This window comes from Bos mutus, chromosome X, assembly GCF_027580195.1.
Source record: "Bos mutus isolate GX-2022 chromosome X, NWIPB_WYAK_1.1, whole genome shotgun sequence".
Taxonomy (NCBI): domain Eukaryota; kingdom Metazoa; phylum Chordata; class Mammalia; order Artiodactyla; family Bovidae; genus Bos; species Bos mutus.
The window spans coordinates 58,630,183-58,644,887 of record NC_091646.1 but is presented as its reverse complement, the minus strand read 5'-3'; the positions used below and the strand labels follow the sequence as shown (position 1 = coordinate 58,644,887).

General features: G+C 38.4%; 1 protein-coding gene across 2 annotated transcripts in view; it reads left to right on the top strand.

The window, feature by feature from the left end:
- The window catches only part of LOC106701126 (uncharacterized), a 466,625-nt gene that overhangs the window by 439,293 nt on the left and 12,627 nt on the right, over positions 1–14,705 (top strand). For both annotated transcript variants that reach the window (XM_070365414.1, XM_070365413.1), the window contains exon 14: positions 9,747–9,836. In XM_070365414.1, coding sequence (XP_070221515.1) covers positions 9,747–9,836 — 90 coding nt within the window. The remainder of the gene's footprint in view (positions 1–9,746; positions 9,837–14,705) is intronic.

Sequence of the window (14,705 nt, the reverse complement as noted above, 5' to 3'; positions counted from 1 at the left end):
TGTTATTCGTTTACTTTGTAACATTTTGTCAGTCAAATGCCTACGATGTGCTCAACATAAAGCTAAAGTGAAGTCGCTCAGTCTTCTCCGACTCTTTGTGACCCGGTGGACTGTAGCCTACCAGGCTCCTCCATCCATGTGATTTTCCAGGCAAGAACACTGGAATGGGTTGCCATTTCCTTCTCCAGGATGCTCAACATAAATTATAATAAATGCATAAATGTATAATACCTTAAATTTATATAGCAGCTTTCACTCTTTCAAATACCATTAGTTAACCCTGTATACGAGACAGCAAAAGAGACACTGATGTATAGAACAGTCTTATGGACTCTGTGGGAGAGGGAGAGGGTGGGAAGATTTGGGAGAATGGCATTGAAACATGTGAAATGTCATGTATGAAACGAGATGCCAGTCCAGGTTCAGTGCACGATGCTGGATGCTTGGGGCTGGTGCGCTGGGACGGCCCAGGGGATGGTATGGGGAGGGGGAGGAGGAGGGTTCAGGATGGGGAGCACGTGTATACCTGAAATTAAAAAAAAAAAAATTAAAATTAAAAAAAATTAAAAAAAAATTAAATTAAATAAAAAAATAATAATAATAATAGCATCTGATACAGAGTGTCAACTGCCATGCTATACAAATCACATGAATTATTACCTCTAATCCCATTTACCATTGTTATCCCCTTTTACTGATAATAGCTGAACTTTATGTCTCACAGCCAGGAACCATTTCATGCATTTTGCATGTGTGCTCAATCACACTTGCCTCTTTGCAACCCTGTGGACTATAACCCACCAGGCTCCTCTGTTCATGGAATTTTCCAAGCAAGAATACTAGAGTGGGTTTCCATTTCCTTCTCCATTGGAATCTTCCCAACCCAAGGATCGAATCCACATTTCTTGCATCTCCTGCATTGGTAGGCAGATTCTTTGCTGCTGCACCACCTGGAATCCTTCCCTGCAGTTTACATATACTAATTTGTTAGCACCAATTCATTAGTGCTAATTAATTAATACTAGTTCACTACTTTTATGTGTATTAATTCTTTAAAACCTCACAGTAACCCTAGGAAGTAAGTAGTATTATATCTATTTTACCAATGAAGAAACTGAGCCACAAGGAAGTTATGTAACTAAGCTAACACAATAAATGAATCAGGCTGTGCATCCATGTTTCCAAGTTTTTGCTGTTAAAGACATACTATCTTTCAGCTCTAAGAGATATGTGAAAACTGAAACTGAAAATCACTCAGTCATGTTAGTGTTAGTTGCTCAGTTATGTCCAACTCTTTGTGACCACATGAACTTCAGCTTGCCAGGTTCCTCTGCCCATGGAATTCTCCAGGCCAGAATACTGGAGTGGGTAGCCGTTCCCTTCTCTAAAGATATGTACTATCTTATATGTAGTTTTACACTGAGAAAAGTGAAGCTAAGGTGTTCCAGTGATTTACCCTGGACTTCGACCCTAGGTTTATCTGACTCCAGAACCTAAGTTCTTCAGTTCAGTTCAGTTCAGTCACTCAGTTGTGTCCAACTCTTTGTGACCCCATGGACTGCATCACTCCAGGCTTCCCTGTCCATCACCATCTCCCGGAGCTTGGTCAAGCTCATGTCCATAGAGTCAGTGATGCCATCCAACCATCTCACACCCTATTGTCCCCTTCTCCTCCTGTCTTCAATCTTTCCCAGCATCAGGGTCTTTTCAAATGAGTCAGTTCTTTGTATCAGGTGGCCAAAGTATTAGAGTTTCAGCTTCAACATCAGTCCTTCCAATGAATATTCAGGACTGATTTCATTTAGGATTGACTGGTTGGATCTCCTTGCAGTTCTTAATCAGTTTAATTATGTTGCTCATATCTCAACCCTCATCTTACCTCATGTTCTCTAATTTAGAAAGAACTAATGAGATAGGACACAGTGAGCCTCTGAGCTAGACACCTGGTATTTATCAGATATAGTAAAACTGAGTCTTTGTTTCTCACTCAGATACTTCAAGGACAAAGCTGGTGGCAAAAGCTGAGCTCTGCTAAAGCAAGAGGATAAAATGCACACTCCTGAGATCAAGGAGGGCTTCTCTGTCCTCACATGTACAGGAAGGCTTCTGGGGGATCAAAAAAGGAGGGTACCCCATCCCTTAGTAATTGTGGACATGCACCCATAGGCCTCTGTGGTGGAATCCGTCTCACAAAACAATTGCACAAGCATCTTGGGAAGGGTCCATGGACCAGTCAGGCATGTAGAAAGAAACAAGATAATTGGCCAAAGGTAAACAAAGACCAGGAAGGACTGTCCTCTATCACTGATTTACATTACCTCCTTACTGCACTCCTCCTCAGTCAGGATGCCTGTACTCCTCTCCTGCTGTGTCTCTGCCTGGTTTCTGACTTACAGCACTTCTCCTCGTTAGAGAGTGTGCCCATACCCTTTCTCTATGGATGTATATCTCTACCCTGCTTCTTAATTAGATAAACAAACGGTTTTCCTGTGTACTCTCCCATACATCGTGCTTAGTCTCTACTAATAAACTTTGTACCTATTTTTAAAGTTTTTGCTTCCTTGAAACTTCTTGCTTTTAAACAGGGGCAAGAGCCCAGGCCGCTTTGCTTCTAGCCTCTAGCCCCTGGTGGTCTAGTGATGAGGACTCCTGGTTTTCATCTGGGTTACCCAGGTTTAGTTCCTAGGCAGGGAACTCAGATCTCTCTTTAAGATTGCTGCTCACTTCTCTCCTTCCAAGATTGCTATTACAGTATAGCTTACTGTACTTGCTTAAAAACCAAAGAAACTGAGGCTTAAATAGATTACTTCACTAAATGTCATGTAGGTATTTAGTGGCTAAGCTACAGTATAGAAAATCCTAGTCTAATGTTATCTTGACCACAGCCAATAGTTTCATAAAGTTTATAATCTAATTGAGATGAGAATATTATTACACATGAAAGTAATAGATTACTTTTTCAGATTTCTCTAAGATTGTGATGCATTTTAAATATTTGTTTAAATTACAGTCCAAATATTGGACTGTAATTATCTAATTTATGGATCCTTAATATAAAACATGCATTGGTTAATCCACAGGTAGATAAAATCAAAATTTTTCTAGCTGCTTTCACCCATCTTCTGGTGTTGCATATTGAAAATATAAACTGATAAGCTAAATGTGATAAAAAGAAATCCCAGAAATAAAAATGAAGGTCATAGGTAAAGAAAAAGGTCTCTGTGTGCTATTCATCTCATGTTCACTCCCAAATGAGAAAAGTCAGCTTGTGTGCATGCTATGTCTCTTCAGTTGTGTCTGACTCTTTGCGACTCTAAGGACTTCTATGGGATTCTCTGGGTAAGAATACTAGAGTGCGTTGCTGTGCCCTCCTCCAGGGGATCTTCCAAACCCAGGGATCAAACCCACAACTCCTACACTGGCAGTCGAATTCTTTTACCACTGAGCCACCAGGGAAGCCCTTGGTAAATCTTCCAGACCCAGAATTAAGTTTATTTGCTCCTGAGACTGTGGACCCTAAACTATAATGATTTATTTTCTTAATCAAAGAACAGCTGGTTGCAAAAACTTTAGTTTATCTTTTTTAAAAAATGCATTACCTGAGAACAGTCCAAAACTCACTGATAATATTAACTCACTTTCTTAACTTCTTTGCTAATAAGTCATAGTGATGTTTAGAATTTATGTTGCACTTTAAATTTTTACACCAAGTATTATCATTTTAGAATCATTGAACTGCAGTCTTCATTATGTCTGACATGAATGCATAGTCCTTGATCCTCCTCCATAGCCTATTGTTAGGCATTAAAAAAAAAAAAAAACTGTAGTAAAATATACATAACATAAAAGTTACTGTATCTACAATTTTTAAGTGTACAATTCAGTAGCAAGTGCCTTCACAATTTTCTGCAACCAATCTCCAAAACTTTTAATTGTGTTGTTGTTTTCAGTCTCTAAGTCGTTTCTGACTCTTTGTGATGCCATGAACTGTAGCATGCCAGGCTCCTCTGTCCTCCACTCTCTTCCAGAGTTTGCTCAAACTCATGTCCACTGAGTCAGTGATGCTGTCTAACCATCTTATCCTCTGCTGCCCCCTTCTCCTTTTGCCTTCAATCTTTCCCAACATCAGGGTCTTTCCCAATGTGTCAGATGTTCACATCAGGTGGCCAAAGTATAGGAGCTTCAGGAACAGTCCTTCCAATGAGCATTCAGGACTGATTTCCTTTAGGATTGACAGATTTGATCTCCTTACCATCCAAGGGACTCTCTAGCACCACAATTTAAAAGCATCACTTCTTCCATATTCAGCCTTCTTTATGATTCAGCTCTCACATCTGTACATGACTGCTAGAAAAACCATAGCTTCACTATATGGACCTTTGTGAGTAAAGTGATGTCTCTGCTTTTTAATATGCTGTCTGACTGTGCTCAGTTGTGTCCTACTCTTTGCGGCCACGTGGACTGTAGCCCACCAGGCTTCTCTGTCCATGGAATTTTCCAGCCAGAAAACTGGAGTGAGTTGCCATTTCCTACTCCAGTATATCTTCCCCACCCAGGAATCGAACCCATGTACCTTGTGTCTCCTGCATTGGCAGGTGGATTCCTTACCACCAGTGCCACCTGGGAAGTCTAATATGCTGTTAGGCTTGTCATAGTTTCAGTTCAGTTCAGTTCAGTCGCTCAGTCATGTCCGATTCTTTGCGACACCATGAATCGCAGCACGCCAGGCCTCCCTGTCCATCACCAACTCCCGGAGTTCACTCAGACTCACATCCATTGAATCAGTGATGCCATCCAGCCATCTCATACTCCGTCGTCCCCCTCTCCTCCTGCCCCCATCCCTCCCAGCATCAGAGTCTTTTCCAATGAGTCAACTCTTCGCATGAGGTGGCCAAAGTACTGGAGTTTGAGCTTCAGCATCATTCCTACCAAAGAAATCTCAGGGCTGATCTCTTTCAGAATGGACTGGTTGGATCTCCTTGCAGTCCAAGGGACTCTCAAGAATCTTCTCCAACACCACAGTTCAAAAGCATCAATTCTTCAGTGCTCAGCCTTCTTCACAGTCCAACTCTAACATCCATATATGACCACTGGAAAAAAAAAAAAAAAAAAAACATAGCCTTGATTAGACGGACCTTGGTTGTTTATGCTTTTGAATATGCTATCTAGGTTGGTCATAATTTTCCTCCCAAGGAGTAAGCGTCTTTTAATTTCATGGCTACAGTCACCATCTGCTGTGATTTTGGAGCCCCAAAAAATAAAGTCTGACACAGTTTCCCCATCTATTTCCCATGAAGTGATGGGACTGGATGCCATGATCTTCATTTTCTGAATGTTGAGTTTTAAGCCAACTTTTTCACTCTCCACTTTCACTTTCATCAAGAGGCTTTTGAGTTCCTCTTCACTTTCTGCCATAAGGGTGTTATCATCTGCATATCAGAGGTTATTGATATTTCTCCCAGCAATCTTGATTGCAGCTTGTGTTTCTTCCAGTCCAGCGTTTCTCATGATGTACTCTGCATATAAGTTAAATAAGCAGGGTGACAATACACAGCCTTGACGTCCTCCTTTTCCTATTTGGAACCAGTCTGTTGTTTCATGTCCAGTTCTAACTGTTGCTTCCTGACATACAGACAGATTTCTCAAGAGGCAGGTCAGGTGGTCTGGTATTCCCATCTCTTTCAGAATTTTCCACAGTTTATTGTGATCTACACAGTCAGAGGTTTTGGCATAGTCAATAAAGCAGAAATAGATGTTTTTCTGGAACTCTTGCTTTTTCAATGATCCAGCAGATGTTGGCAATTTGATCTCTGGTTCGTCTGCCTGGAAAATCCCACAGACAGAGGAGCCTCATAGCCTACAGCTCATGGGGTCGCAAAGAGTTGGACACGACTGAGCGACTTCACTTTTCACTTTCCTCTGCCTTTTCTAAAACTAGCTTAAACATCAGGAAGTTCATGATTCACATATTGCTGAAGTCTGGCTTGGAGAATTTTGAGCATTACTATACTAGCATGTGAGATGAGTGAAATTGTGCGGTAGTTTGAGCTTTGGCATTGCCTTTCTTTGGGACTGGAATGAAAACTGACCTTTTCCAGTCCTGTGGCCACTGCTGTGTTTTCCAAATTTGCTGGCAGATTGAGTGCAGCACTTTCACAGCATCATCTTTCAGGATTTGAAATAGCTCAATTGTAATTCCATCACCTCCACTAGCTTTTTTCTTAGTGATGATTCCTAAGCCCCTCTTGACATCACGTTCCAGGAATGTCTGGCTCTAGATGAGTGATCACAGCATCGTTATTATCTTGGTCGTCAAGATCTTTTTTGTACAGTTCTGTGTATTCTTGCTACCTCTTCTTAATATCTTCTTCTTCTGTTAGGTCCATACCGTGTCTGTCCTTTATCGAGCCCATCTTTGCATAAAATGTTCCCTTAGTATCTCTAATTTTCTTGAAGAGATCTATAGTCTTTCTCATTATGTTGTTTTTCTCTATTTCTTTGCATTGATCGTTGAGGAAGGCTTTCTTATCTCTTCTTGCTATTCTTTGGAAGTCTGTATTCAGATGCTTATATCTTTCCTTTTCTCCTTTGCTTTTTGCTTCTCTTCTTTTCACAGCTATTTGTAAGGCCTTCCCAGACAGCCATTTTGCTTTTTTGCATTTCTTTTCCATGGGGATGGTATTGATCCCTGTCTTCTGTACAATGTCACGAACCTCATTCCATAGTTCATCAGGCATTCTATCTATCAGATCTAGGCCCTTAAATCTATTTCTCACTTCCACTGTAGAATCATAAGTGATTTGATTTAGGTCATACCTGAATGGTCTAGTGGTTTTCCCTACTTTCTTCAATTTAAGTCTGAATTTGGCAATAAGAAGTTCATGGTGTGAGCCTCAGTCAGCTCCTGGTCTTGTTTTTGTTGACTGTATAGAGCTTCTCCATCTTTGGCTGCAAAGAATATAATCAATCTGATTTCAGTGTTGACCATCTGGTGATATCCATGTGTAGAGTCTTCTCTTGTGTTGTTGGAAGAGGGTGTTTGCTATGACCAGTGCATTTTCTTGGCAAAAGTCTATTAGTCTTTGCCCTGCTTCATTCCGTATTCCAAGGCCAAATTTGCCTGTTACTCCAGGTGTTTCTTGACTTCCTACTTTTGCATTCCAGTCCCCTATAATGAAAAGGACATCTTTTTTGGGTGTTAGTTCTAAAAGGTGTTGTAGGTCTTCATAGAACTGTTCACTTTCAGCTTCTTCAGCATTACTGGTTGGGGCATAGACTTGGATTACTGTGATATTGAATGGTTTGTGTTGGAAATGAACAGAGATCATTCTGTCATTTTTGAGATTGCATCCAAATATTGCATTTCGGACTCTTTTGTTGACCATGATGGCTACTCCATTTCTTCTGAGGGATTCCTGCCCGCAGTAGTAGATATAATGGTCATCTGAGTTAAATTCACCCATTCCAGTCCATTTTATTTCGCTGATTCCTAGATTGTCAACATTCACTTTTGCCATCTCTTGTTTGACCACTTCCAATTTGCCTTGATTCATGGACTTAACATTCTAGGTTCCTATGCAATATTGCTCTTTACAGCATCGGACCTTGCTTCTATCACTAGTCACCTCCACAGCTGGGTATTGTTTTTGCTTTGGCTCCATCCCTTCATTCTTTCTGGAGTTATTTCTCCACTTATCTCCAGTAGCATATTGGGCACCTACTGACCTGGGGAGTTCCTCTTTCAGTATCCTATCATTTTGCCTTTTCATACTGTTCATGGCATTCTCAAGGCAAGAATACTGAAGTGGTTTACCGTTCCCTTCTCCAGTGGACCACATTCTGTCAGATCTCTCCACCATGACCCACCCATCTTGGTTTGCCCCAAGGGCATGGCTTAGTTTCATTGAGTTAGACAAGGCTGTCTTCCTATTGTGATTAGATTGACTAGTTTTCTGTCATAGTTTGCTTCCAAGGAATAAGTGTCTTTTAATTTCATGGCTACAGTCACAATCCACAGTGATTTTGCAGCCCAGGAAAATAAAATCTGTCACCGCTTCCACTTTTCCACCTTCTATTTGCCATGAAGTAATGGGACTGGATGCCATGATCTTAGTTTTTTGAATGTTGAGTTTCAATCCTTTTTCACTCTCCTCTTTCACCCTCATCGAGAGGCTCTTTAGTTCCTCTTCACTTTCTGCCATTGGATTGGTATCACCTGCATATCTGACCATATCATAGCAATTGTTGCTATTTCTCCCAGCTCTCTTGATTCCTGCTTCTGATTCATCCAGTCTAGCATTTTGCATGATGTACTGTGCATATAAGTTAAATAAACAGGGTAACAATATACAGTCTTGTCATACTCCTTTCCTAATTTTGAACCAGTTTGTTGTTCCATGTTTGATTTAACTATTGCTTCTTAACCTGCATACAGGTTTCTCAGGAGCCATGTAAGGTGGTCTGGTACTCCTGTCTCTTTAAGAATTTAATTAATTTAAAAGTTACAAAACTAAAACTCTGTCCCCATCAAAAAATAAACTTCCCCTTTCCCCATTTCACCCAAGCCCTGCTAACTACCATCATACTCATTGTCTCTGTAATTTTGACTAGTCTAAGTATCCCAGCAAAGACCCTGATGCTGGGAAAGATTGAGGGCAGGAGGAGAAGGGGATGACAGAGGATGAGATGGTTGGATGGCATCACCGACTCAATGGGCATGGCTTTGGGTGGACTCCAGGAGTTGGTGATGGACAGGGAAGCCTGGCATGCTGCGTTTCATGGAGTTGCAAAGAGTCAGACACGACTGAGTGACTGAACTGAAGTATCTCATATAAATATTAATCTCAAATGCAGTAGTTGTCTTTTTGTGCATGGCTTCTTTCAGTTAGCATAATGTCCTTGGGGTTGATCCATATTGTTGCATGTGTCAGAATTTTCTCACTTTTTAAGGCTAAAGAATGTTGGATATACCACAATTTGCTTGTCTGTTACCTGTTGATGGACATTTGGGTAACTTCCACATTTTGGCTAAGTTGAATAATGCCAAACAAGGTTGTAAAAATATATCTTGGAGATTTTGTTTTCAATTCTTTTGAGTATATACTCAGAAGTAGAATTTTTGGTATGTAAAGTAATTAAATGGCAGCCCACTCCAGTATTCTTGCCTGTAGAATCCCATGGATGGAGGAGCCTGGTGGGCTACAGTCCATGGGGTCGCAAAGAGTCAGAGACGACTGAGCGACTTCACTTTCACTTTCAAAGTAATTCTAATTTTAATTGTTTTAGGAACTGCCATACTGTTTTTTATAATCGCTGTACCATTTTACCTGCCCACCCACAGTTCATAAGGGTCTAATTTCTCCACATCCTCACTAACACTTGTCACTTTTTGTGTTTTGATAATATTCATCCCATGGGTGCTTATTAGCCAATTTTATAGCCAGTATTTCATTAATTAGGACAAGAACTCACTACAAATTCTTCTAGAGTTAACTGAGAATCTATTGAATATTTATATGGGGCAAAAATATCACCAGTATATACTAGAATATCATTAAGTTCATTTTCAATACTGTTTTAATAAACTCCAAGAAAACTGGATCACCGTTACAAATATATATTTGAAGAAAAATGGTATTACCAGAAATGTTTTTTCACTTCAGAATCATATAGTATAAAGTTTTACCCTCTATAATCTTACTTTTTAGGAATTGGAAAATAATTGAGTCTATTTAATATATTCATAGGTTTTTGGAGGCCTATTTTTCTATCACCTCCACATAGCCAAAGAAGGGAAACTGAAGAACAACACTCTGTGCAACAAATTGATAACAAAGGTGAGTATATTCAATAGAAACTGCCAAAGGATTTTATACATTTTATTCAATATTTAGAAAATTTTAAGCCCGACTTCTTATATATTGGATCTCTAAGACAATATCCAAGTCCAATAATTCTCTAGGAGGATTCACTGAACTAAGCACATAATAATACTCAAAGCTATGATTTATTACAATGAAAGGATACAAAATAAAATTAATAAAAGGAAAAGGCATATGGTTTGAAGTCTAATGGAAGTATTAATACAAGGTTCTAAAGTCCACTCTCACTGGAGTCACACAAGACTCATCTAATTTATCCACCAAAAATTATGATGACATGTATGAAATGTTGTCTACCAGGAAAGCTCACTAGAGTTATCAGGACCCAGGGTTTTTTGTTGTTGTTGTTGTTGTTGTTGTTGTTTGCCCAGGGTATTTTTTAACAGCTTTATTGAGATATAATTTACCCATTAAGCTACACAAGTAATAGTTTTAAGTATAGATATATACAACAATAACAACTGTTTTGGATAATTTTTATCACCATAGAAGTTAACACTGTACCTGTGGTTATCACCCAGTTACTCCTTCAACTGCCTACAGTTAAAGAACTGTAGTCTTTTTTCCAAAGTGACTGTATAATTTTCTCTCTAGTCTTAAGAAACCACTAATCTACTTAAGTATCTATAGATTCCTCTATCCTGGACATTTCATATGAACAGAATCATGTAATACATAGACTTTTGTAACTATATTCATTTAATTTTTTTTTACCTTTTTTTTTTAAATTTTATTTTATTTTTAAACTTTACAATATTGTATTAGTTTTGCCAAATATCGAAATGAATCTGCCACAGGTATACCCGCATTCCCCATCCTGAACCCTTCTCCCTCCTCCCTCCCCTACCCTCCCTCTGGGTCATCCCAGTGCACCAGCCCCAAGCATCCAGTACCATGCATCGAACCTGGACTGGCGACTCGTTTCATACATGATATTATACATGTTTCAATGCTATTCTCCCAAATCTCCACACCCTCTCCCTCTCCCACAGAGTCCATAAGACTGATCTATACATTGGTGTCTCTTTTGCAGTCTCGTACACAGGGTTATTTTTAACATCTTTCTAAATTCCATATATATGCATTAGTATACTGTATTGGTGTTTTTCTTTCTGGCTTACTTCACTCTGTATAATAGGTTCCAGTCTCATCCATCTCATTAGAACTGATTCAAATGTATTCTTTTTAATGGCTGAGTAATACTCCATTGTGTATATGTACCACAGCTTTCTTATCCATTCATCTGCTGATGGGCATCTAGGTTGCTTCCATGTCCTGGCTATTATAAACAGTGCTGCAATGAACATTGGGGTACACGTGTCTCATTTAATTTGTATAATGCTTTCAAGGTTAATCTATATTGTAGCATGTATCAGTACTTCATTCTTTTCATGACTGAGTAACATTCCATTGTATGGATATACTGAAATTTGTTTAGATATTTGTCAGTTGGTGGATGTATGAGTTAGCTACACATTTTGCTTATTATGAATAATGATGCTATGAACATTTGTATACATAGAGGTATATTTCCATTTCTCTTGGATATATACCTAGGAATGGAGTTGCTGTGTCATATGGTTATCTGATGTTTAATTGCTTGAAGAACTACAGACTGTTTCCCAAAGTGACTGCATAATTTTATATTCCCACCTGCAGTGTATGAGGATTCCTTTTTCTCCACATCCTCCTTGACACTTGTCATTATTTGACTTCTGTATAGCCATCCTGGTGGTTATGAAACAATATTAAATAAATAGTTTTGACATCTATTTCCTTGATGACTAATGATGTTGAGCATCTTTCTATGTACTTTTTGGTCATTGTATATCTTTCTTGGATAAATGTCTACTAGATCCTATTTTTTTACATATATACATATGTATATATATATATGTTATTAACAAATATATATATATTTGTTATTAAGTTATGAGTTTCTATATATCCTGAAAACATATTTTTATCATATGTATGATTTGCAAATATTTTATTCCATTCTGTGGATTGTCTTTTCATTTTATTCATTGTGTCCTTTGAAGCACAGATTTGAAAAATTTTGTTGACATCAAAATTACTTGTCTTTATTCTATTCATAATATATACGTAATGTATAAGAATCACTTGCAAATCCAAGATTGTAAAGATTTACACATTTTTTTAAGAATACTATAATTTTAATTCTTAAATTTGGTAGTTTGATCCATTTTGAATTACTTTTTGTGTATGGTGTCATGTTAGGGAACAATTCTTTTGCATGTAGATGTCCAGTTGACCCAATATCCCTTGAAGAGACTATTATTTCCTCATAGAATGGTCTTGTCATCCTTGTCAAAAATCAGTTGGCCAGAGACCCATGGTTTTATTTCTTTGAAAGTGAAAGTCACTCAGTCAGGTCTGACTCTTTGAGACCCCATGGACTGTAGCTTACCAGGCTCCCCAGTCCATGGAATTCTCCCAGCAAGAATACTGGAATGGGTAGCCATTCTGTCCTCTAGGGGATCTTCCCAACCCAGGGACTGAACTTGGGTCTCCTGCTTTGAAGGTGGATTCTTTACGAACTGAGCTATCAGGGAAGACATGATATGAAGAAAAGATATTCTTTTCACCAAATGTTGTTGGGAAGATTAGATATCGAAGTGCAAGATAAAAATTGTTAATTTTAATTCATTTCTTGTATCATATACAAAATTAACTCAAATGGAGAATAGAACTAAATATAAATCCTAAAAACATATACTACTAGATGAAGAAAAATCTTTGTGACCTTGAGTTAGATGAAGATTTACTATTTACTACAAGAGAGCATTATCCCTATAAGAAACACTTGATAAAAATTGGACTTCAACAAAATTTAAAAGTTCAATTTTCCAGAAAATTGTAAAGGAATGAAAGGATGCTATACACTATGAAGAGGATTTTCAACTCATATATTTGGTAAAGCACTGTATCTAGAATATAAAAAGAATACTCAAAATGCAATAATAAGAAGAAAAAACTAAATGTAAAATGGACAAATGGTTTAGGCAGACATGTTACCAAATTGGGCATCCCTGATGGCTCAGTGGCAAAGAATCCACCTGCCAATGCAAGAGATGTGGGTTTGCTCCCTGAGTTGGGAAGATCCCCTGGAGAAGGAAATGGTGACCCACTCCAGTATTCTTGCCTGGAGAATCCCATGGACAGAGGAATCTGGCGGGCTACAGTCTATAGGGTCACAAGAGTCAGACATAACTTAGTGACTAAAAAACAATAACAACAACGTGTCATTTAAGGCCAGTGTTTTCTTTTTGATTTTCTATCTGGATAATGGATAATCTGTCTGTCAATGTAATTGGGGTGTTAAAATTCCCCACAACTATTTTGTTAGTGTAAATTTCTCCTTTCATTTTTATTAATATTTGCTATATGTATTTAGGTGCTCCTGTGTTTCAATGCATATATATTTAATATTGTGGTACCTTCTTGTGGGATTGATCCCTTTATCATTATGTAATGTCCTTCTTTGATTCTTATTACATCTTTGTTTTAAATCTGTTTTGTATAGGATAAGCATTGCTAGCCCAGCTTTTTTTTTTTTTTTTTTCATTTCTATTTACATGGAGGCGTTTTCCATCTCCTCACTTTCACTCTGTCTTTAGATCTGGAGTCTGTAGTAGGGAGTGTGTAGGTGGGCTTTGTTTTTTATTCATTCCAACCACACTATATCTTTTGAATGGAACATGCAGTTTATTTACCTTTATTTATTTGTAGGTGTGTACTTGTTGCCATATTCTTAATTGTTTGGGGGTTGTTTTGCAATCCTTTTTTTCTTCTTTTGCTCTCTGCCCTTGGAATTTGATGACTATCTTTATTGTTATATTTGGATTCCTTTTTCTTTTTATGTGTGTGTATCTATTTTAGGGGTTTAGTTTGTGGTTACTGTAAGATTCATATCATATGTATATGATGCGTCATATGCATTTCTCATGGTGTAATCTGCATATAAATTAAATAAGCAGAGTGACAATATACAGCCTTAAGATATTCCTTTCCTGATTTGGAACCAATTTGTTGTTCCATGTCCAGTTCTAACTGTTTCTTCTTGACTTGCATACAGATTTCATAGGAGGCAGGTCAGGTGGTCTGGTATTCCCGTCTCTTTAAGAATTTCCCACAGTTTCTTCTGATCCACACAGTCAAAGGCTTTAGCGTAGTCAATAAAGCAGAAGTAGATGGTTTTCTGGAACTCTGTTGCTTTCTCTATGATCCAACAGATGTTGGAAATTTGATCTCTGGTTCCTCTGCCTTTTCTAAATCCAGCTTGAACATCTGGAAGTTCACCGTTCACATACTGCTGAAGCCTGGCTTGGAGAATTTTGAGCATTACTTTGCTAGCGTATGAGATGAGTGCAATTCTGTGGTAGTTTGAACATTCTTTTGCATTGCCCTACTTTGGGATTGGAATGAAAACTGACCTTTTCCAGTCCTGTGGCCACTGCTGAGTTTTCCAAATTTGTTGGCATATTGAGTGCAGCACTTTCACACCATCTTCTTTTAGGATTTGAAATAACTCAACTGGAGTTCCATCACCTCCACTAGCTTTGTTCATAGTGATGCTTCCTAAAGCCTACTTGATTTGGCATTCCAGCACATCTGGTTCTAGGTGAGTTATCACACCATCGTGATTATATGGGTCATGAGGAGCTTTTTTGTATAGTTCTTCCCTGTATTCTTGCCACCTCTTCTTAATATATACTGCTTCTGTTAGGTCCGTATCATTTCTGTCCTTTATTGAGCCCATCTTTGCATGAAATATTCCCTTGAGATCTCTTAATTTTCTTG